Consider the following 25,198-nt stretch of genomic DNA (forward strand, 5'->3'; position numbering starts at 1 on the left):
GGATGAATACGCGTGCCTGCTCATCATTGTTCTGAAAGGTTTCCAATAAAAACTTCGATGTCTTCAGTTTTCACCACTGTCTTTCAATGAGTACTCTGCATTTATTTGTATGATGCTTTACATTTACATATGGTAGTTTTTCTTTTTCGTAATATTAGATATTGCAAGTTACAAGTTGTAATGTTAGATATTGCAAATTACAAAATGTAAAAAAAATCATTGTACAATGTTCACTTCTAACACTGCGCAAGATATAGCACGAACTTTGCTTCGATAGTTTGCAGCAAGGAAACCTCGATGGACGAAAACGGCAAAGAACTTTCCAAGGCGATTTACGTAAATTATGTTGCAATGGAGGACTGAATGTCGAAAAATAGCCATTCATATGTGTGCCCATTTATGCCTCCTTAATAAATTAATTGCTTATTTTCTTTAGTTCTTTTGTGTCCTTAGTTTTTACAGTTTACTGGTTTGTTAGGCGAGGAATACTAATTACCCTAGCAAGGTAATTAATTGCACAGAGCGCGAGAACTTTAGTGACTCTCCCTAACCTGCTTTCTCTTTTGGACTGTTTCAAGGCTCCCCTGGCTTCTTGGCAGGCAGAAAAATAGTTTTGAACGAACTTTACCCAAACTTTAATCTGAAGTTGCAGCAACGATTAAAAAACACAAAACTTACGTTCGAAGAAACCCTCGTTTGAACTCACTAACAAACGTCGATTAATATTCCTTAATTAATGCGAAATCATTGCATTCCTACAACCGAAAGTATGAGCTCAGAACGATGATAGAGATGTATTTTAAAACTTGTTTGAATCCAGGATTTTACAAATCTTAAATGGGCGACGCGTTAAGTGCAAACGATTGTCTTGGCTAACGTAATGTAAAATTTATATAGTATGAAAGTTAAGGAACGACATGGCTGACGTCTCTAAATACAGCAGTAATGGGATCTGTTCATAATTCGTATAGCAGAAACGCCGCCATAAATAGTCGGTGGAGTGGGCCCCACCGTCACCAAAGGCTTACCTCTTAAAGAAAGCTTGGACTCGATTGTCTGGCGCGTAAATATGCGTTTTATTTTGTGACAACAATACCGGTTTACCAATCATGTAACGTTTTAGCCTGACTGGATTTTTTTATATTGACGCTTAGAATTAAAATAATTTTATACGAAATATATAGGCCTAAATGGCTTATGAAATTTACTTGAAAATAAAATTTTATATTAAAATACTCAATTCCTTCTTGGTAAAAGATACAATAATTTACTTCAACTAGTAAACCTTTAGGACTACCGTGAACATGTTTTAAGGTTTGCATCCCAGCGATGTATGGACAGGACCCCGATATTCCTTAGTGTATCTTAGGATGAAAGGTGGCTCTGAATAGCCACATTGTGCCTGGCTTCCTGTCGTCGGCGTACTCTGCATGCTTCTTCAGCATTTATTCATTATTCTCACCAGATCGACGCGGTCCGTAAGCATTTCAAGACAACTGGGGTGTAAAAAGCGAGACTCCGCAACACCACATTCAAATTAGAGGAGCGGGGAAGGGGGCTATTTATAGTTATAGAGCAAGCAACTATAATACTTGTTTAAAATATGTTAAGTTGTAGGTGGGAATTTAGACGACAAAAGACTAGTGTTTTATTTTAATGCAGACAAGTCTGTGACAAGGAAATTCGCATTTATTCAAAATTTTAAACTTCAAAATTAGGTTTCGATTTTAAGTTGAAATGTGACGCTAATATAATATTATCCATTTTCAATAACCTTGTGTGTTCTTTGTTATTAATTTTATGGTATTTTAAAATGATTTAAATATTTCTAGTATGCATTTCTGTAATTATATTTCAGAGTATTTGTTCATAGGCGGAAGCTTGAAATATACGAAACATTACCACTTTAAGAGGGAGGGGAAGCCTTGAAACGGTCAAGTTCCATGTTTGTATCTTGAATTTGAGAGCCGAGCTGAACTCCATGTTGTAACAAACTTATCCACTAGAAACTCCTCTTTTCATTTTTTATTATTTTTAATATTTCTACATTTTCATAATTTTAAGCGTAGTGGTTTTATATGTATATTTCCGCATACATAATGCTTTTAATCAACTGATGTGAATGTTAATCATTTTGCAAATAATATCATTTTTAATCGTAAACACCTAAGTATCAATATCATCATAACGAGAGAGAAAAAAACTTTACGCTGCACTTATACGGATTTTTGGAGCTAATGGACCACACGTCCTCATCAGTAATCACGCAAGTTAGCAGAGATGAGGAGGTGAATACTCCATTGCGAGAAAAGGGTAAGTTTTTAAAAGTTTCTGCCGCACATGCTTTACAGTCCATGAAGGATTCTCTGGGCGGTGTTTTTGAAAGTCGTCTTGCCTTTTGCGGCAGGAAGAAAACGTTCGCCTTCAAGTTAAACTTATTCCAATATGTCAATATGTATTTCTCCATTAGCTTTTTAAAAACGACAGATGGTGATATTGTCGGTAGTAATGCAGGAATAAGTTCTTTGACAGTTCATGATATTTGCGACCAACTACATCATTGAGATAAGGTATTAAGGCGGCCTTTATGTAAAGACCTTTGCGAAGACACGTAGAAATGTACAAAATATTCACTTTTCATACTTTTTCAGCGAAGATCTATTCTAAATTTAGGATTAAAACTTTACATTGTCTTTACCCTGTTTAGGGGGCGGGACCTGCACTGTTCATCCCTGCCCTGTCGCCTTGTTAAAGTTAATATGGGATTCAGTGTAATATAATGGAGTCATTGTTCTGTTAAATTAAAAAGCGTGTCTGAATATGCTGTTTGAAGTGCAAGTAATACGTATACGATTAATAGCTAAACGCTGTGGAGCGTCAGCTATTGTTACGCAAGCGAGTAGCGAATAAACAGCAGCTAGTGGTCAAACTCCCCGCAGCTGTGAAAATAAGATGCCAGCGGCTTATATGCCCTGCATGTATAACCCCAGCTTTCATTGCTGTTTATGTGCAAGCATCAAATGAAACCGCCATAACAGTAAAACAAAAACATTCCCAGTTAATGCGGCTGTGTTTGATACTCTCAGCGGGATCATACATTATATAACCGCGTAGCACTGGTCTAACTTTTCTGTCAGTTTATCACCCATGGCAAGTTATTATTATTATTTAAATTTAAAACACTTAAAATACAAATCCACAAGATTCCTCCTTAATCACAGTAATAGCTTACAAATAGTCTTGCAACACACTCATTCTTGAACTTAAACCAGTATAACGAAATTTGGCTTTGAATTTAAGTTAGTATGTATTTTTTTCTTTGTTGTTTTTGTTGTGATAGTTTTCACTGTTGAAACAGATAAAAAGTAATCAGCTGGTTATGAATATAAGCCCCGTTAAGTTTGCTTTCTCTAGTCACTTGATAGTTCTGTGCTCAAATTCAGAATGGCATGGTATGGTATTTGAGTGTGTACCCAGATGTAGAGTTTGCATGCTTTTGCTGTTTTTTTTTCACCAGGTAGTTTCGACCCTCCTTGTGCCCTGAACGTACAGATCACACTGAAGGCTTTTAGGCAATGTGGGAGCATCTCAGAATGGGCAGTCACATACACGATGCACCTTCGGTTGCACCACGTGCTTTCCAACATATGCATGCTTCACCTATAAATAAAAAAGTATATTATTGGTGGAGTAAGGTGCATATTTCAATTCACATTATGTAAGGTCATATTGTAGGAGTGGTGATTTTCGATTCGCTCGTCGCTGACGTTATGCACTTTCTCCTGCTTGATTTTCAGTAACCATCGTTTCACAAAAGTTTCCCAAAAGCTGCTAATGAGAGATTTAGGGAAGTGTACCCCATTCTGAGAGCCCTCAGGCATACTTGGTTTGGTTTGTCGTATTCACACTAGGTTCTGAAACTCATTTGTAATAATCAGAACCCTTCTGCCTTATAGTAGTTGAGTACGACTCATGGATTACTCTATACCTTTCTTTACCTGGGACTGTAGTCTGTCTATTTTTAAAAAGCTTCGCCTGTCTTGTTTAGTATATGATTGTCCTCATATTACATTTCTGTGAAAATCAGTGTCTATGATTTCCATCTTAAAGTATGTAATGTTTGCCCCCTTTTGTTGCTGATTCTGGTTTGTTTTTGAGTATGCTGTGCAAGTTTGGAGTGATTACATTTTTGTGCATTTTGGAAGTCATCCCAAATGAACATTCTGTAGAACAAATTATGTCTAGACGTTTAGACCTGACCATTGAGGGCATTCTCAGATTGACATTCTAAGTGCCTTAAACATTTCTGTAGGCCTATGTATTTTGTTGCTCTGTTGTACTTTGCTCACAGTTTTTAGTTCTGTGAGAGGTTAACTTGAAAAGTTGTCAATACTTTTATCAAGTAATGTCTGTTAGTCTGTGTTGTGCCTTGTTAGGTAAATTTCACATAATTTGAACTTTTCTTATTCAATTTGTGTATCTGGTAAACAAATAAGTCTCAGAACAATATTCATATTTGCTACTTAGCATTTGGTTTTTGTACCGTACAGCATAAACATGACAGATTCAGACGCTCCTTTACTTACGAATGAGTTACGTTCCAAATGGCCGTTTGTAACTGTTCGTAAGTCGTTATTCAACATCGTTTTAAGGGTATACGCAAGTACAAAGAACTAGGATGCTGGGAGTACGCACGCTACGCTGCTGCATGGTGGGAGTAGTGGCCAGAAATCGTACTAGGGGGATTTGACGCGCAGAAAAAAAAATTAATGTGTGGACAGAAAATGGGACCCCAAAGAAACACAATTTGGACTCACAGTCCTCTTTGTTCGTATGTCTGAAAGTTCGTAAGTTGAAAGTTCGTAAGTAGAGGAGCGTCTGTATCTGATTTTAAAAAGGTGTTACTCTGATATTTTTTTTTTAAATGAACAGCTTCAGTAATGCACAATTACACATTTGCATGTTGTGGTGGAAGTATTTTTAAGAGTAATTGGATGATAACATCATGCCCTTGTCATTTTATTGGTTGTGGTCCTCCATGCATTTCAAACAGCTCTAGCACTGAGGTGTCATTTGAATGGGCTGCTACGGTTGTGTCTTGATGCTTCACATTTTGTCTGGCATGACAGTGGCGTGTCGTCTCATAATCAAAGTCTTTTCTATGAGCGACATTATAATGATCTTGCGAACCTGGTGAGAGTGCCAGTTGTATTCCTCTGTTGACTTCAGATCAGCAGTCACTGCCTGTCCCCATAAGGAAATCTTCTTCTAGCTTTCCTCTCCCGTCATCAAATTCCAGCCACCGCCCCTAAATGACCAAAGTTATGCTTTAGTTCCCATTGACAACACCTCCAGGTTGTATTATGTAATATCAGTATGTAATCTCATCTTATGTGGAACTCCCTCAGAGGAAGGTGAGAACAGCACTGCGGGGCTGGCTGCTTGTTTTGTGTCAGCCATTTGATCTTTCTTATTAAATATGATTTTCTTAATTTTCTTTTCCTTAGATCAAAAAACGGCCGCACTCCTTGAAGAGAGTTGGGGGGGGGGGGGTTGTCATTCACATTTGTCGTCTCAGTCTGTTTTATTCACCAAATTAAATGTTTAGCCTCTTGTGAAGTTCAGGCCTGTAATGTTATAAAATAAGATTAAACGTGAATGTCGTTTTTTTTTTCTTTTCATTAATCTCTTTCAAATAGATTCTAAAGTTGATTAGTGTGTACTATTAAGCTTTTCAGTGCTTCATTTGCATACTAAAGTGGCTCTCAGCACTCATTTTAGACTGGTGTTAAGCAGTTTTCATTGTCATTGACTTTGCAGTGTTTTGTGTTTTTTTTTATTTTTTTTTTTAAATATCACCCATAACGGCAAGTGGATTTTGGCCTCACTACTAGAATTTGAAAAAAGCTTGGTCTTGTAGATCTGGTATAAAATTGCAGCGTTTTGGTCATTCTTAGTGCCTGAAGATTAACTTCATTTGTGAACATCAATTAACAGGGCCAGATAGTGCATCATATCCAGAAATGGGCAAAGATGGTGCAGATTTTTAGAAGTACGTGTTTTAATCCTAAACCATTGTGAGCATGTCAGTGCATTTTAACCCTAGACCTGGCAGTTTAGTGCATGCAGATGTTCTACCAACCTCACTGCTGATGGAGAAGGATAAATTGGCTGTTAGCATAATAATTAGGCCTGGTTGAGCCTAGTTTTTGGACTGATTGGTAACCTGCATACGTCATTCTCTGATTTCCCCAGGGTTAACAACCACTGCTTTGAATGTGTGTACAGCAAATTCTTGCTGAATAAAATGCTTAATATGTGGCTTATAATAATTTGGTCTCTCTATTAATTGGCTACTTTTTTTTAGTTTTAGATTAATTTTGACACGCCGTATAAAGCTAGTTAATAAGAATTGAACGGCGTGCCTCACAAAAACTTGCATCTCCAATTGTCAAACGTTCCCAATTTGTTGCACTTCGAATAATCAAAGTCAAGTCAATCTCCTTCTTTGATAGCTTATTTGGTTTTGTTTTTTTAATAGGGTAAGTTGAAATTAAAATTAATTTTTCATAATTTTTGCCTTAAAAAGTGAATTTTGCTCTTACAACTGGCAAAATACAAAGTATTGTTATATATGACAAATGTTAAATTGTTCAGTTGGTGTGGTACAGACAGTCAGTGAACAGCACTTGATCTTTTATCACATTTTTATTCAAATCTATTAGTATACTTATCCTGTGTTCATAATTTATAATGTTCAGTGCATGAGATTTTGATGAATATCACTCTCCGTAACAAAAGCAGTGAATTGTTAGCCTTATAGTCTTAGGCGATAAGCAGTGGTTCCTGGACTTGGTGCTGCGGCCTTTGTTTATTTTATCCCTCTTTAATTCTCGTTTTTGCACATTGTAGTTTTTGCAAGGTTAGATTTTTTTGCGAGTAATAAATGAGATTCTTTTAAGTATAGTACACGTGCTGTATAGTATTATATGGTTCCTAATAAAATCAAATTTATGCACTATTGATACTGTGCTTGGTATACTAGAATCGTAGACCTATGATTTTAGGTTGTCTTGAACCTTAAAGCATGTCATTCACAATTTAGAAATTATTAGCATACTGCAATGAAATCTTCCCTGGAGGGAGCTGCATATTGTGGCTGGCCAGGGTACAATGTACATTTACTTTACCACCATTGTTTGCTTCTGCTGCTCCAGTTGTTTAAATGTTACAGTACGTTTTGTTCAGACAGAGGCATTTGAGATACAATGTTGCTGTTTGGCACTCACGATTATCACCTATGCCTGTGTACACAACTGGTCAATGGGTGCTGTTGTCATGATAGCCAATGACATGGGATGTACTGTCAGCAAAGCTGTGTTATGTTTGTTTGAGGGAAAACCGTACTATTGTCTGTTGTGTCAGGAAAAGGGAGGGGAAAATGAAACCCAAGAGTAAAAGAAACAGCATATATATATATATATATATATATATGTCTATGTGTGTGTGTGTGTGTATATACAATAATATATATAAAATAATTTACACTCGCGGTTTGTACTAGTGCTGCACTTTTACTTTAAGCACGGCCAATGATGTGATGTATCTGCCATTCAGACACATCCAATAAGCACAATCTGTGCAGCTTTCTAGCTTCCTTAAAGATGTTTTTCTTGTTCTGAATGAAAGCCTTCTATTTTCAGCATCCTCCACCTTAGTACTGGGCTTAAATGTGACCCAGGGTTTTCAGCCTGGGGACTCCCTGGAGATCCATGGAGCAACTGTCCATAGAGACATTGCATAGATTGAGGAACTCCCCCATGTTGGCGTGAAAAACAAAGCCAGTCCCTACTATTCAGTCACTTATGTGATCACACATTTTAGTAAGTGGATCTGAAGCACTAGTCTGTTTTCATATGGAGATGTTAAGGAAGTTTAAAAGCTCATGCAGTTGTCTGTAGTGTGCCATAGTTTACTTTAATTGTAGTGTACTATGGTTTGCTGTAAAGTGGGAGGGGACTTCAGTAGTATGGTCATACAGTCAGCCAGTGAAATGCATCTGATTCTCGAACAAACTGTAGTATACAGCTTGCTCTCTTTCTCTCCCTCCCCTCTCCTCCCTCTTTTCACCATTGGCTGTCGTGAGATAAGCCAGACCCCTTCGCTGTACTCGTTTTGTTGTGTAACACACGATCCGGTGGCCGCGACAGCGAGCGGCGCGATCCCTGTCACCTCTGATCCACACTTGCGTCACACGCATGCATTTCCTGTTCTTAACTTGCTCTGGTTTGGCACTCAGAAGCAAAGGGTTGTGGGCCCTGTGATATGGCTGCATTCCACGAGAGAGAGAGAGGGAGAGACTAGGAGAAAGAGCTAAAGAAAGCTAAAGAAAGGAAAGAGGCAGGGGGAAGACTAGGGCCTCTTGTTCCGGGGACTTTGGCCAAGATCTGCTGAACTTAGTTTCCAGGACTTTCTGTGTGTGGCTGAGCTGCTCTGTATGGTCTCCATCTTTTTGCACTTAGTGGCGACTGAGTCCCAAGAAGAGTAACGCTCGTTGTTCCAGATGCATCTGGGTTAAATTAAAACCAAAATTATAAGAGTTCCATAAGGATGTCATTTGGAATAATGGGAGCATCTTGCTTTTCTGCTTACCAAGTCAGCTTCAGAGTATCTTTAGTTTGTTTGACTGGGTGTAAAAAGTAAATAAATAAAAATGACGTGCCTAGTGGCATGTAATTGTTGACATGGTGGGCAATTTCTGGAAGTGTGTAAATGTGTTGTTATTTGATAATCCATGGAAATTAATTTCCATAACTTTTTAGTGAGATCCTTTTGCATTCACAAATTTTATGTATATGATTTTCCATATACTTACAGATGATTATATAACGAGCACAGATTTAAACCTTCCCCTACAAACCCACACACACACACACACACTTGTCTAAATTCAGTCTGTTTGTTGAGTCTCTTTTTTAATATAGCAGTCTAATAGCAATTTGTTTCCAGTTGTAACTTTAATTTTTAAGTCAGCAGTAACATCAGGCACCCATTAATATTGACATCTTGTCGTACTTGATCTTTACTGGCTGCAGTACTTGGAAATGTTCGACAATAGTACATATATACATAATTAAAAATGTACTGGAATGGTCATTGAGCAGGTGTCATTAGAGAACTCTATTACAAAGTGAAAAATGGAAAAATATTGGAATTCATTAGGTTGCATGAGTGAGCGTGATGGCACTGGAAAATGTAAAGAAGTTTTTTATTTAATGCACTAAAGAATATCTAGTATATGTTTAAAAAACCAGTGTGAAGTTTATCACCACTGCATCTTTTTGTTCTTGCTCTATGGACAGTGTACAGCATTTGTGAGAAATGTTAAAATGAGCGACCAAGACCTGGTCATCAAAAGACATTCATCTTAAGCTGTATGGAAGCTTATTGTATTCCAGAACCTAGACTGAGCAAAAGCAAGTGATTCATCAGCACTACTTTATATCTGTTGGAACACCACTAACTTATTTGACAAACTTTATTTTTGATTGTTGATAATTGATTTACTGTGAGTTTGCAGAAAAATACGGACAGGATGAATTAGGACCGCACAATATTGGGGAAAAAAACATTGCGATATTTAATTTTATTATTATATTCTGTTTGTTATTTTTGCAGTTGATATTCCGATATTGATGAAACATGAAAGGTATAATATAATGATATAATGTAATTTACCCAAAATAATCTAGTGCTTATCTATCTAAACGAACACCTTCAAGTACTGTACTTTAGGTACTTTCTTGAAGTACTAAAAGTGTGGTACCTGGTGCAGTGGTAAAGTGCCTTGAGTGAATCTGACAGCAAGGACAAAAATGATTATGACTGGCATGAAGAGCACATGCAGAGCTCAAAACAGATTTTTTTTAACACACCATTATATTGAACGATCATGAAAATTTCAAGGCTTGCTAAGTTTTCTTCCTTGTGCCAGAGTAAAAATGTTTTAATGTAACTTACAGTTTTAACCTAGCTATTGCAGTCCTTGCCATGTGAGAATAACATGTGTACAGTTGCGCAAAATACTAGTAGTAGGAGTAGTTTTGGCTTAATACTAAATACATTGCCTTAAATGTATTCAGTAAATGTATTCAGCAAGTGTATTGCGTTACAGTTCATAAAAATGTGTGTATTCAGAATACTTTAAGAATGCATTTGGAATGCACATTAAAAAGGCATGTGTAAAACATTTTTATTTTTTCGTCTTGTGTGATAAAGGAGGGTATTCTGTTTTTGTTTAAATGCATGCAAGTTTTACCTAGTCCAAAGAATGCACAAATAAGTGTCAGGCATCATTTTGTGTTTATTAATATCAGGTTGAATTAAAGCACAGGGCGGGTTTGGGTCACTCGTGAATGAACCCAAACATCAGTGGGTATGTTGACTTTCAGCATGAAAGCATCTCTTACCCCAAGATGATTCCTAACATCTCTCTCGATGAAAACTGCATCGGCAGGCACAGGGAAAAGTGTGCATGTGATGATTTATGAAAGAAATCTACCTTGTGAAAGATTATTGCTATAAGTACATAAGAAATTTACAAAGGAGAGGAGGCCATTCGGCCCATCAAGCTCGTTTGGGGAGAACTTAACTAATAGCTTAGAGTTGTTAAAATCTTATCTAGACCTGATTTAAAGGAACCCAGATTTTTTATGTTACAGCAGATTTGTCTAAAAAAAAAATTTTTTTAAAATAGTAAATGTATTCTAAAGACTGCTTTTTCACAATGTAACATGAACTGAATTAGAGCTGTCACAATTACTCGATTAAACTCGATTACTCAGTTACTAAAAGCATCAATTAAAATTTTCCTTCTCGATTACTCGGTAATATGGTGGAGGGGAGGGAGCACATAGCGGATTAAGGTGAAAATAAAGAGCATTTGTGTTAATTTGTGCGGAAGCACTAAACATTAAACGTAAATGAAAATGCATTTGTCCATCAGTACTGCACAGCACAGCATGACAGCAAAGGAAATACATTTTAAAGAAGTCTTTCAGGTTTGACAGACTCACCCAATAATGTGAGGTTAGCCATAAATACGTGCCGTTTAGCTTCTTGGAGTAGCCTAGCCTTTTTCATTACTTTGACTTTAAATTAGTTTACTTAATTTACTTTCTATGATTTCTTTATATCAAAATATGAATAATTGCTGCTAAAACAATAGTTTAATGACCAGCTCTTGTTCACTTTTCGCCTCTTTGCACAGCATGCTCTGTGACTGACTCAAACAGCAAGGATGAGAATGATTATGATTGTCTTGTAGTGCACATGCAGAGCTCATGCAAAAGCGGTGAATGACTTTTAGTCCAACAAATTGATGGTTTGAGCCCAGCAGACGGTCGTGAGGATGCCACAGTGGCGGAGTGACTGTCTGTGTGTTTGTGGGATTTGCATGCTCTCCCTGTGTGTTGACCACGTGAGGCTAGTATACACCTTGCAATGACTGGTTGGTTCCTGCATCGCACCAATTGCAACGTTTTTAATATACTACCCTGAATAAGACAAGCGGTTACAGAAGATGGATGGATGGATGGATTAGAGCAGCAGTGCAGCAGGTAGTGCTGTTGCTGCACACCGTTTCGTTAATAAATTTTTATGCTGCAAACATGACACGGAAGTAAAAATTCTGTTTGAATGTAGTATATAATATTTCCTTGTTATTAGACATGATTAATGAAATCTGTTCTTGCAATCAGCCTAGAATACAGTATCAGCATTAGGTTCCTCAGCTTTCAAAAACTTAATACATCAAACGTTGGTAATTTGGTGCTTGTTCTACTTTTAGTGTTTTTCACTCCCTTTATGAAGTTTGCAAGTATTCTTTCATATAGCAATCGTTTCTGGGTTATTTAATTTATTATATTTCTCCAAACACATGTTATAAAATAGTCGATAATAGTATGGAGTGTATTTGCTGAAAATATGATATCTGATGTGAAATATTAACTTTTGGACTAGAAATGCTTGTGTAATTCACATAAATGATGCAACATGCTTGTTCTCTGTTCGTTAAGAATCTGTCTGTTAATTTTTCAGTGGGTACCATTTATCCAGTTGGTTAAATGCAGTTGCACATATTACCTGCACAGTCCAGTCAAATCCATTCTGGTTGGGCGGAGTATGTCTCAATTTAGCATCACTGTTGCCCTATTCTTTCTTTCATGAAGATGACAGGAGAGAAGTTGCAGAAATTAAATTTAAAAAAATTATAATAATGCAGTGCAGTTCATCAGTGAAATATGAAAATATTTTGCAAATTAAAATAGTTTCTGAAAGGGGCACGTGTTTACATTCAGCAAAGGGGGCGGGGGGGGGGCGATTGCCCTCCTGCCCCCGTGCTGTGCACAACAGTAGTCCCAACCATGAGCATCCCTGACCAGTGGGTAATCAACCGCATAGTCCAGATTAAATTGTATTTCGTCAGTTGGTGACCACTGCTGTGGACTACAGTACATATGAATATGTGTGTTACTGCTGTAGAGAAATAAAATTAAAGTATCGTGTTTTTTTTTTTTTAATTCTGGTATTGTACCATTTTCAAAACTTACTGCATTTATAGATTACTAAATTATTTAACAGCATCAATTAATTAACAATATGGCAGAAGAAAGATAGCGCTTTGCAGATGAGGATCAAAATATAAAGTGTGAAAGCGTGATTTGTTTGGAAGCACTTCACACTGAAAGTGAATGAAAATGCAGTCGCATCTCAGTGTTGCAAAGCCACAAACGTGCCACCTGGACTATCATTGAATCCAGCAACAAGGATGAGAATGATTATGATTGTCCCAGTGAGCGCATACATAGCTCAAGCAAAAGCAGCGACAGTAAACATTAGACATTAGTTAATTTTTTTTTTTTTAATGTTGAAAAGGAAGCATTAAAATTGCAAAACTAAGTTTTCCTTGCTGTGACTGAGCAAAAATGTTTTAGCAGCATATATTGCACCACTGTTCATCCTGCCATCAGAAGCAGCAGCAGAACCTGCCTGCCAGCCCTTACCTGCCCTCTGTATTGAGACTCAAATCATAAAATTTAGACTGTAAATCAGGTCGCCATCTTATTCATCTAACTTCGTCTGCCGCCCCCTGGAGGATGGGCTCCCCCTTTGAGTCTGGTTCCTCCCAAGGTTTCTTCCTTCTAGGGAGTTTTTCCTTGCCACTGTTGCCTCTGGCTTGCTCACTGGGGGGCTTTAGGCAGGGATAATGTAAAGCGCTTTGAAACAATTTAGTGTTGTGACAATGCGCTATAGAAATAAAATTGAATTGAATTATTGGTGATTTGAACCCAGCAGGCTATAGTGGTCCTTGCAGCATGACAGTTGCACATGCATGAAATGCCATGTTGATATTAACATCACACATCATGCAAGCCGCATACCCCTGCATTGTTTTTGTGGAATTTGCATGTTCACCCTAGGTGTTGACCACACGTGTGACTGAGTGTACACTGCAATGATTGATTGGTTCCTGCCGCATGCCAGTTGCAATGCTTATATTCTATTACCCTGAATAGGACAAGCAGCTACAGAAGATGGTTAGATAGAGGCACACACCCACAAACACTCACTCACACAGACACACATAACAATTACTTGATGAATCATCAAATTAATCTGTAGACTGCACGATTATTGATATCATCAATAGTGACACCCAAAATACATACCCTTAAATACTGCTGAGTAACAGGGCTAGCCTTCGTTTTAGCACCGATTATCTTGAAATACAGAAATTTCTCAAATTTGTCAAAGTGATGACAGAGATATGCTAGGCTACTACTCCAAGAGGCTAAAGAGCACATAGCTTATAGTCATCTATACACTCACATTATTGGGTGAGCCTGTGGATCTTCTCTTAAGAACTTATTGCATTGCAGTCACTCTGTGACTGTGTGATATTTTACTTCTGCTTTGAAGTATTTATGATACATGAATAGTTTTTCATGATACTTATCCATATTACAAAACAATTATTTGCATGGTATGTAACTGAATTGCTAAGAAACCTGTGATCTGATATTTGCTCCTCCAGGTTTGCATGCGCTGCAGTTACTAAGCATTTGAATTACTGTTAGCTGATTTTCTGCAAGAAGTTAATATGAAGTGTTATCTGTATTTAACGAGTTCACGATTCTATATCTAGATTACATTTGCCTTTAGTTAGTGCTTACATTTTGAATGTACTAGCCGGTGTATGAGTGCTTTATAAACTTGTGCTGTTATGCGAGTTTGTTTGCTTTGGTTTCCTGAATTTCTTGGCAGTCCCAAGTAAGTATTTCTCTTAAGGATAGCCGTATCGTCACCGAAGGTGCTTCAAGTGTCTGGTTTTCCCATAGACGTGCGAAACAAGTTCCCATGATGTAGTAGCAGCTCAAGTAACAAACCATAAAGTTAGACAAGAAGAGACCAGCAGTATCTGTTGTGGTGCAACTGGAGTCACTCTGATGAGGCGGCAGCTAATTCCCCTACAGCCAGGTGATTTAGCCGTAATATGCTGGACGTCCTCCATAGAGTGAGTTGCAATTCGAACCGTGTGGAAATCTGAGCGTGAGCAACAGTCCAGCAGCCCGTTTGGTCAAGATACCGAACATGAAAAATCCACCCTCCAAAAGTGAATTACTGCCGCAGTTTCAGTAACAACCTGGACACATTTCAATAACAACCTGGACACTGGCTGATCACTGAATGTAAGTCTGATCCATGGATGAGCTGCTGTCACGCTGTTCAGAGCATCAAACCGTATTAAAAATGCACAAAAAACTGAATAGATCACAGTTGTGTGAAAATCCCTCTAACTGATCCAGGACTAGAAGAATATATATATGGAATATATTTTCACATTGAGTTTATGTACAAATTTAGTACTGGTCAACATTACAGGCATCCTTGCTTTTTGGGAAATAAGAACAGTTGTTCTTAGAAATATAGTGGGCAGTGAAATGGCTTTGAGCTATATTACAGTTATTTCTGTGATACGACACAGGATCAAACAATAAAACAGGAAATTGCTGATCTGAAATGTTGCCATGGCAATTATGAGTGTCCTTCAGACAAATCAAATTAGTTTGATTAAAAGAAATAGATTCTCATTTGCAGTGAAATTAGACTTACCTGTGATAGACTGCCAGTACTTACATGACATGAATTAATTAGCGATTAATATTGAAAGCAGGTGATTCTGATTTTGTTCCTTTTTGACAACAGTGAAGGCAAAAAAACTGTCTAATACCATGAGAAAAACTATAATCACCAAACAAACATACAAAGGGTACAAGGCCATTTTCAGAGACCCTGGCATCCTTGCTTCCACATTTCTCAGTGTAATTGAGAACTTTGCTCATGGAATTGTCGAGAGCCTCCATAGACATAGTGAGAAAATAGCCTAAATAAGTCTTTGAAGCTTGGTGTGAACTTTAACAAAAAAAAACATCATGTGTAACATCCAAAGAACTTAAACCTAACCTTGAGCGACCTGCAGTGATCTGGAATGATGGTTTCAACCTCTACCATATCCCCACACATATATGAGGAGGACCTTATTGGCAGCAGCCAAGGAGGACGCCACTGTTGAAAGACAATCGGAGAAAGACACAACTGTTCTTTGCCCAGTCCGACCTAGGAAAACCTGGGAAAATGTTCTGTGGACTCATTAAACCAACATAGAGCTTTTTGGCAATGTTGATTTGTTTACAGGCAATGAAATGAAGCTCATAAGGAAAACAATACTTCACCTACACTTAATTATGGTAGAGGTTCCATGACATTGTGGGGCTGCTTTACTTCCGTTTGTACTGGAGGCCTTTAACATATTAAGAGAGTCATGAAATCAGAGGATTTAGGGTGAAATGTGCTACCCAGTGTTAGAAAACTAGGCTTGACTCAAATATCACGGGTCCTCTAGCAGCAGTGACCCAAAACACAATTCCAAGAGCACAGCAGAATCGTTAATCAGGAAACATTGGACTTTGTTAAACTGACCAGCAATGAGTCTTGATCTAAATCCGATGAAAACCTTTGGAAGGACCTGAAATCTGCTAATGGCAAACAGAATGCAAACATTTGGGACTTGGAACACTTTACAAATAAGTAGTGGGGGGAAATACCAGCAGGGAGGTACAAGAAGCTTATAGGTAGCTATAAGAAATGTTTCATCATTGTAAAGTGTTGTGCAAGTTTTAGAGAAGGATGCTTTTAATGCATGCGTCTGGTCATTTTTTCTATTAAATTTGGACATCTTGTTAAAATATTCTGACGACCAAAAGCTGATGAATTTCCAGTTATTTATGAAGGTATCATGCATGATATACCCAGAATGCAATGTGACAGTAATATTATCCCATCCTGTATGTGGCTGTATTCTGCCCTTGGCTGTGTGCGGTGTCTGTTTCCGTCTTGGTTTCCTCTTGTATGCCAAAAACATGTATAGGTGAATTGTGTCTCTAAATTGCCCTTAGTGTGGGATGGTATGTGAGTGTATGTCCTGCACGACACCAGCAGCCTCTTCCGGGGCCCTGTTCCTGGGCACATCGTGGCCTTGTTCTGGATAAGCGATTATGGATGATGGATGTATACGTTTTATCACCAGCAAAACTGATTACGCCTTTAGCAACGTAGCCATGTTCTTTTTTTTTTTTTTTTTTTTTTTTTTAAATCTTGTGTAACATTCTTGATAAGCTGTAGCTATCTGTATATTTTGTTTGAAGAGTTCTGAAACATAATATCTGAAAAGTTGTTTTCTGTCTCTCCCATCCCATTTTTACTCAGATTGATTGCATAATTTGTTTTTGAATTAGACCAATTCTTTTCAAGATAGTTTTGTTCAGTTTAATACTATATATACTGTTTCTTGACCCCATGTGTTAAAATGAAGGCTTCCTATTTGCAGGTGCCCCAGCACATGTGACCTCCAGCACCAAGAAACCTCGGAGCCGGGGCATTTTCCATAGTCTGTTTTGCTGTCTCTGTACTGACGATGCAGACCAGCTCCCTGTCAATAACAATGCCCCCGTCCTAGTGGAGGAGAACGGAACGGTCTCAAAGGTAACCTGTTTCTTGCACTTTCTAGATGTGTAGTAGATTATTATTTGAAGAGTACGGCGCGGTTGGCAGAAACACCAGTTTCTATTCTCCATTTTTGAGATTCTACCTTTCAGGATAAACAAGAAAACTTCAAGAATTGACTTGCTGTATTTCTTCAGCATGGGATCTGGTTAACTAATTGTATTGCCACAGGATAATTCACAGTGGAATGTGTCATTATAGCTCTTTATGATGATTAGATATTTAGGGAACAGATTATCTGCTGTGTACCTGAAAGAAGTGACAATCTGAAGGGTCAGTGTGGGTGTGACTGTCCTGTCATGTCAGCATGTTCACTTTTAGCACTAGTGCGCTGAACTTCTTCTGAATCCTGTGCTCTGTTCTCCAAGAACCCTCCCAGCTCTCAGGAACTGACAGGTCCTCTATTGCAGGCCCTCTAAAACATGTTAAAGCCCTTTGAACTGTTTTGCCCTCTGAACCTTGGGAGTCTTAATTACACAACTGCACATTGTTCAGCATACTAACTTGCATCCGGCTATTACCCTGAATGTTGTAAGACATTTGAATGCTGCATGGTTTATAACCATTGTCAACTTCTGGAACAAAAAGAGTTTTTAATATTTCAGTCAATCACAGTACTATGCTATAGGTAGGCTGCTTGAGCATTTTCATCTGTTTGGACACCAAGAATATTGTAAGGTCCTCCTGGAGCACTTTGTGTTCTTTCAGGAACTTCAGTTCTGTGAACTCGGGTTGAAATTTAAGCCATCGTCTGAACACAGCATTGACTGTGACATACTCTCTGAACACAGCATTGACTGTGACATACTCTCTGAACACAGCATTGACTGTGACATACTCTCTGAACACAGCATTGACTGTGACATACTCTCTGAACACAGCATTGACTGTGACATACTCTCTGAATACAGCATTGACTGTGACATACTCTCTGAACACAGCATTGACTGTGACATACTCTCTGAACACAGCATTGACTGTGACATACTCTATGGACACAGATTGTGGAACACTTTTTTGAAAATTACCACACACTACGTCTTCTAAACAGAGGTTGCCTGGGAACGCAGCAGTGCATTTAGAAATGCTGAGACTGTGGATGAGCACTGTTTCAGAAGACTGGAAGTCTTTTAAACAAACTAAGCCTACTGAATGTTGTACTGAACACCAGACGTATCATTGTGACCCTGAAAGACTTTTCAAGGTTTTTCTCATTCGCCACAATGTGTTATGACCCTTGTTATGACCCTTGTATTATCATGGGAACTAGAACAATCAGAATAATCCCCACGAACAGTGTGATTCTACAAAACAATATAAGCTGTCAGAACAAAGCAGGTCATATGTACAGTGCTCTGAACAAAGCTGGCAAACTGAGCAAAAAAGGCAAAGTCAGTTCTGTACTGCAACTGCAAAAAAATGCCAAATTCTCTGTTCCCATCAAAAGGGAAGAAAAATTGATCAGTTTGAGACTATTTGGAAAAAATAATTTGTATCTCACTTATTCTTTCATCCAGGTGTCACTAAAATGCATATTTCTTCGCACCCCTGGAGCTTTTCTTTGAAGGGGAGCAGGTCCATTCATTTCAAACGGCACTGGAGTCCTAGTCCACAGTTTGCAGTCACATGCTCTGCCCTGCTTTTAGTCTGCCCCCCTGTGGACATAAATTTAACACACAAACATCTCAAAGATTTATTTATTTATTTATTTATTTATTTTATCCGCAGTTTTATATAACAGACCTCAAACCCCATAAAAATACATTGAACATTAATACAGCCTTCATGTTATGATTTAAATGCCTTATATCCCATTCCTTAAAACCATTTGAAAAGAGAAAAATCCAGGCTGTTAGCTATCTGTTGCTCTTATGTCGCATTTTCAGGCCCTTTCATTATCTTATTAGTTCATACTTTAATAGTAATGTGTAGTTCTGTAGCTGTTGCGTAGCTCCTGCTATAGGAACTACTACAAGCTGCTATAGTTTGTAAGCCCAAGTTCGCTGCCTAATTGACTCCTTGATGACACAATTATTAGTAATGTGCTATTTGCTTGCTTGTATGTCGCTTTCAACAAAAGCATCTGCTAAATATGTAAATATAATTATTTTATTATTTTTTTGCCTTGTTTCTGAAACGTCTCATACTTTTGATTTTGTAGGTCCCAGCAAAGCCATTGCTGCCTCAGATAAAGTCTAAAGATGTGGGGAAAATCTGTGTGGTCATTGACCTGGATGAAACACTAGTGCACAGTTCATTCAAGGTAAAGGCATGGAGCAAAGCCTGCAAAGTGAAAACCTACTAAGCAAAGTACAGTGGTACCTCAGTACTCAAACTCATTAGAATGCGAATTTCTTAAAAGTCGAACCAACCAGTTCGAAACAAAAAATGACCTAGAACTCGATTTGAATCTCAGAAGTCGAACCGTGAATACCGTGAACCTCGCATTCGCTGTGATAGCATCGTTTGTTGGTGATAGTGCTTTTTTTTTTTTTTTTAAAATATCAGGTTTTCGTAGCCATTTCTCACCAAAAACTTACGCAATAGTTGTACAAATGTTACAACCTAAAATTTATCAATTTACGAGGAATTAACGAATACAGAATAATAATAAAAATAAACAATGGACCGCATGGAATAGTCTGATGTTGGCGCATGGCTTGGGGTAGTGTTGGGGTACATTCTTTATCGTTTTGGAAGCCATAAAAAAAAAAAATGTCACGCACTGCATTTATCTTACTTTACAAATTACTGTTTTGATAAATGTGCTTAGATGTGTTTAATATATGCTCTTGTTTTATCCTGTTCATGTTGTGTTTAGGTGCTAAAAAAAAAAACATATTTAGGTGTAATTTTTTGGGGCTGGGAACCAATTAATTGGTTTTCCATTATTTCTTATGGGGAAAATTTGATCAGAACTTGAACTTTTTAGGATTCAAACCCGAGTTCTGAATGGATTAAGTTCAAGTTCTGAGGTACCACTGTACATCATTAATATTTGAAATCGACATTTTGGTTTGATATAGATCCAAGTAAATCTTTCAGGTGTTAGCAAGTGTTGATTTTGTAATAGTTGATGTTATTCTGCAGTTGATGTTGAAGGTACACTGCATTTTTTTTTTTCCTTCCAAAAGAGAAATTTGAGTTTTTATAATTTGATAATGGATATATGTCAATGCAAAAATTATTACAATTAATCTGCTATAATGATTGTATCTTATGTGATTAGACAGAAAATGTTTCATGTTTTTATTTTTGGTATTCTTTTGCTCCATTCAGCCAGTGAACAATGCTGATTTTATCATTCCAGTGGAAATTGATGGAACTGTTCATCAGGTAGGAGCCATGATCTGGACGGGTAGCAGTTCAAAAGGAAACCTTTTAAAAGTGATATAAGTGTTAAATACCAACTCAAAGTCTTTGTGTGGTGGGATTTCACTATGGTAACATGTGTTCTTCCTCCATGAAAGAGCCTGATTTTCTCAACTAGTGTTTCTCCTCTGCTCATGAGTCTCACAGTAAGGCATGATGGTCTGAACTATGACACTTTTAAAGACCCAACAAAATGTGATGAAGATTGGAGACCACCATTCCTGGCTTGGGCCTGTTTCAAGTAATCCAGGATAGGCTTGTTTAACCTGGGAAAGCCTATTCAGGATGACTTGGTTCGGGATTAAGGCCAATAGCTACAGATTCTGTGGAGGAATGACATGTCTGAAAGTTTAGGTGTTAATCCCCATATATTAGTACCTGTTTTGTCTAGCAATATACCCGAACTAGGAAAGCATCCAGAGTGACCTGTGATGGGCAGATGTTGGTTTTTAGGTGCATTATATTCTGTTAGGATTTACAGATTTAGGATTAAGATTGATAAATTATCTGCCGTTGATTGAAACGCTCAAATCCTTGGTTCGATGGAGATACAGGATGAATTGTGAGAATGGTCTGGTAGACGGCAGTGTAGAAGAACGGAAATACTGAAGGGCAGGAGTCATGGTCACAAACCAGGAAACGTCTCATCTGGAGAGGATTAAAATTGAGAATCAGTACCCGTTACTGGATAGTTTGGCTCATTACACTTTCGTCCAAAGTGACATGTAAGTGTGAGAGACAATATAAGCATAGAGCTTTCAAGCAGCTTAGGTACCAGTGTTGTCAGGCCAGACCTCCAATGAGTGACCAGTAACAAGTGCAAAATTTCAGAAGTTATATTTTATTACTACCATTTGAAAACCAAGTTAGCTATATATTGTATGTTCACGTCTTTTCCTCTAATCTAGGTGTATGTGTTGAAGCGACCCCATGTGGATGAGTTTCTTAAACGAATGGGAGAATTGTTTGAATGTGTGCTGTTCACTGCAAGTCTAGCTAAGGTAAGTACCTTCAGGTCTTGCCAGTTCCTTTCTACCTTTCTTGTTAAATAATACAATTGTACTTGGTATTATCTAGTGAAAAGTATACAGTAAAGCCGATATACACTTTTCTGTCCCAACGTCCGACTCTGCGATTCAATCCCGTGGCATGCCGGCTCTCTGCTTCTCTGATGGTGCGGCAGTATGCAGATCCAGTGTCCGATCTGTTGGATAAATGGGGAGCCTTTCGGTGCCGGCTCTTCCGGGAGTCGTGTGTCTTTCACCGTGGAAACTACGTCAAGGATCTCAGCCGCTTAGGCAGGGACCTCAACAAAGTCATCATTGTGGACAACTCTCCAGCCTCCTACATCTTCCACCCAGACAATGCTGTGCGTGCTACCCATCTTATTTTATTACCGCTCCAGCCTAATTCTGTTATTCATATTGCTGTTTCTCTAAAGGATAAACCATGACAAGGTGTGCAGATATATGAAAATAACCGTTGACAACTTGGTGTGATGTGGCCCAACGCAAAGTGGAGTTGATTATTTTTGTATAATTGCACACCTTGAAGCAGTTTATCCCACTTATACCATGGCTAACAAAAATTAATAGTAGAATAAACAAGTTTATGATTAATTTTTCAGAAGAAAATGATTTCAGCTGGCATTTAGTTATGTTCCAAGGTGCTCTGAAAATATAGTCCCTATAAGGGAAGAATGATTAAATAAGGTCAGGCTACTCACAGCATCACTGGAAGCAGCAAGTTTAAGTTACCATGGAAACAATGAGAACCAAGGAATATTACGCTGATCAGAAAGATTGCTTTTTTATGAGGAAAAAGTCACACAGGTTTTTAGATCAACATGTTTAAAACATTAAAGTGCATTAATATAGAATTGTTATTAAGGCCCCAGAATTACCTGCACAGTTGCACCCTCCTGGCATCTCTGGATCAATAAGAAAGCACTATTTACCAAAGCCATTGTATAAATTTTTCAGCTTGTACATTAGAACCTACATTAAAGCCTGGTGCTATATATTGTATCGTAACAGTTTAATGTGCTTCTCTTTGCTCCCTTCCTCCTCTTCTGTGCTTAGGTACCTGTAGCGTCCTGGTTTGATGACACGTCCGACACAGAGCTGCTCGATCTAATCCCATTCTTCGAGAGACTGAGTAAAGTGGACGACGTGTACACAGTTCTTAAGCAGCAGAGGACTATAAGCTAATAGAATCAGAAAGGGGTTGTCAGGGGCCACGGGGGCCACGGGGGCTAGCCTGTACGCCGCCTCCTTCTTGGACTGGCTGCTGCCCTTCTCATCAAAATCTACCCAGAATTCCAATCATGAGAAGCTTGGCAGAATGAAGCAAACTGGCCTGTTTGGAAGGGCAATGGAGTGTTTGAAGAACCTCTGTATTACAAAAATGTATATACTGTTCTTAACACTTGAATATGTGTTATTCCTTTTTGTACTTTTTTTTTCCTTTAAAGGCAAGCTTGAGGGAAGGGTCTGTTTTACAGACATGGTTAACCCTTAGGAAACAGACATAAAAGACCTTAATCTGTTCTCAGTAATAACACCTTTCATTCTGTTTTTCCTTGGGCTTATGTCACGGATTGAATTACATTCATTCCTTTGTTCTTCTGACCTTACCTCAAATGCCCAAGTTGGTTTTTGAACAAAATCAAAAATGGCAATCATGAAAAGTATCCTGACTACGCTGTTCCTTTCACGCCCGTGTGATATGGTATGGAATGAATTCAGTTCTAGTGTTCAAAATCTTGTTTTAGCACAGTTAACTTACCAAGTAACTTGTCATGATATATGACAAAGCACTATAGCATGCTTTGAGTATTTTTGACTACTTTAGCGTTTTAGTCTTAAGTACAGTAATTCTGGAATCATGGAAACATTATTGTATCAAATGTCATGCATCACAGGTGGTAGCATATTTTTCAAAATCATTTTTTGTTTCCAGTCACTAAATTGCAAAACTTAATTCCAAATTTTGTCCCTTGGTTCACTTTGAAAACTCAACATGTAGTTCGGTGTTCTGTTATTTTATTTTATTTTAAGATAGAGTGCTGAAGATGGGATACTTTTAAAAATAGCAAAACAAAGTGCCTTCATCTTGCAGTCTTTGCCTTTAGCCTGATGTAACCTCCCTCCCAAGCCTGATAAGGTTCTTCAGCTTCAGGTTCTTCACCAGAAGTGCCAACACGTATGTGGTGAACTATTTTTATACTAAGGTCAGGATAAGCACTGAACAGGTGCATTTGGTCACCATGGCTACTTTTTATTTTTATTAGAACAAACATTTCAAAAACTGTGCCTTTGTTTTCCATGTCTTGTACTGTGCAGAGAGGAAAATATGTAAAGTATAATTGGTTTGAGAGTTTCTGTATATGGATGACAAAAACACATGGTTCTTTACAAGCACAATATCCCTCCTGTTTTGTAGTACTACTCATTTTTCAGTTGTGGTCCATATGTAATGGATTGGAGATAATCAAGTATAAATATATATGTTTGCCATTTTTATTAATCTTCCCAAGCCAGCTATTTCATATATAATACAGGTTGGACAAGTAAATCGGTAATTTCTAATCAATATTTGAGAAACTGAAAATTTTCAGTTTTTGGGTATGGTTTTACGGCTGCTTTAAAACAATAGATATCCAAGTTTTTTTCCCCTTTAGTTTTTGTTTAGAGTGAGTATATAACACAAATTCAGCAGTATAATTAACTGCACTGCCAGCAGGTTTAACAGGATATTCATGGATCATAATTCTAACAAAATGCTTGGTAGATGACATAATGCTGTTCTGGCTTCTAATTCAACCCTGAATATTGGTTTTTAACTGATCTGTAATCTCTACTTCCTTGTCAATTTTTGTCCTTTTTGAAGTAGGCTTTGCTGATCCTGAGTAGGAATGAATATGTTTTCTTTTGGAAGACCCCATACTTTTTAAAACAAAGTTTCGTAGTTCCTTCTCCACATCAGATGTCAATGGCTTTATGGTTGCATGTGTGATGGACCTTAAAATAGTGTAAAATTACACATTTAAATAAGGTTACCCTGCTGTTGTGACCATATGTTTGGAGGTTTTATCAGTACATGGTATAGGACATTATATAAAAATTGACTGTACATGTCTTTCCTAAGAGATATTCCGGCAGTAAATTCCACAATAAACTCATCAGTATTACAAAACATGACTTCTACTGTGTAAATAGCAGCAATGATGGTATGTCAGTAAAGTAATGCCACTTGCCTTCATGCTCGATGTGTCTTTTTCACACAATGCAGTAAGCTAATGAAAACTGTAATATGTAATGCAGCCATAATTCTTAACATTCAGTTTGGTTCCAGTGAAATGCCTTTTGTAAATCCACTTTATAAGACAATGTTAGCATCTTGTGCTGTTTCCATTCCCTCTTATACTCATTAACCAAAAGACAGGCAAAATTGTACTCACTCTAGTTATGCAGGTTAGTTATGCAGCCATTTGCCTTTTACTGTATTTCTCCTGTATTTATATACAAACCAGCGTATATTCAGATGTATATGTTTGGTCATTGCACAGTAATAAATTGGCATTAATATATGATATACTTGTGATCTGGGAACACTGAGATTGTAACCTAGTTTTGAAAGTCTTTGTTATAATTAATTGTACTTTACTGTACAAAATATGAATTATAAATGATTAAATTAA

General features: G+C 37.7%; 1 protein-coding gene across 1 annotated transcript; it reads left to right on the forward strand.

Annotated features, from left to right (window-relative positions):
- Positions 1–1,769: 1,769 nt before the first annotated feature.
- On the forward strand, positions 1,770–25,198 carry ctdsp1 (CTD (carboxy-terminal domain, RNA polymerase II, polypeptide A) small phosphatase 1). The gene is made up of 7 exons (XM_023801830.2): positions 1,770–2,313; positions 16,949–17,103; positions 19,286–19,387; positions 20,404–20,460; positions 21,405–21,497; positions 21,680–21,865; positions 22,578–25,198. The coding sequence occupies exons 1-7, from the start codon at positions 2,238–2,240 to the stop codon at positions 22,704–22,706; spliced, it is 798 nt and encodes a 265-aa protein (XP_023657598.1). The 5' UTR covers positions 1,770–2,237; the 3' UTR covers positions 22,707–25,198.

This window comes from Paramormyrops kingsleyae, chromosome 16 (assembly GCF_048594095.1).
Source record: "Paramormyrops kingsleyae isolate MSU_618 chromosome 16, PKINGS_0.4, whole genome shotgun sequence".
Taxonomy (NCBI): domain Eukaryota; kingdom Metazoa; phylum Chordata; class Actinopteri; order Osteoglossiformes; family Mormyridae; genus Paramormyrops; species Paramormyrops kingsleyae.

Bases quoted from the DNA above. Each gene is read 5' to 3' on its own strand.
- ctdsp1 (XM_023801830.2), top strand. From the start codon at position 2,238: ATGGACCACACGTCCTCATCAGTAATCACGCAAGTTAGCAGAGATGAG. The intron at 17,104-19,285 runs GTAACCTGTTTC...TTGATTTTGTAG, and splicing joins AGAACGGAACGGTCTCAAAG to GTCCCAGCAAAGCCATTGCT. The intron at 20,461-21,404 runs GTAGGAGCCATG...CCTCTAATCTAG, and splicing joins TTGATGGAACTGTTCATCAG to GTGTATGTGTTGAAGCGACC.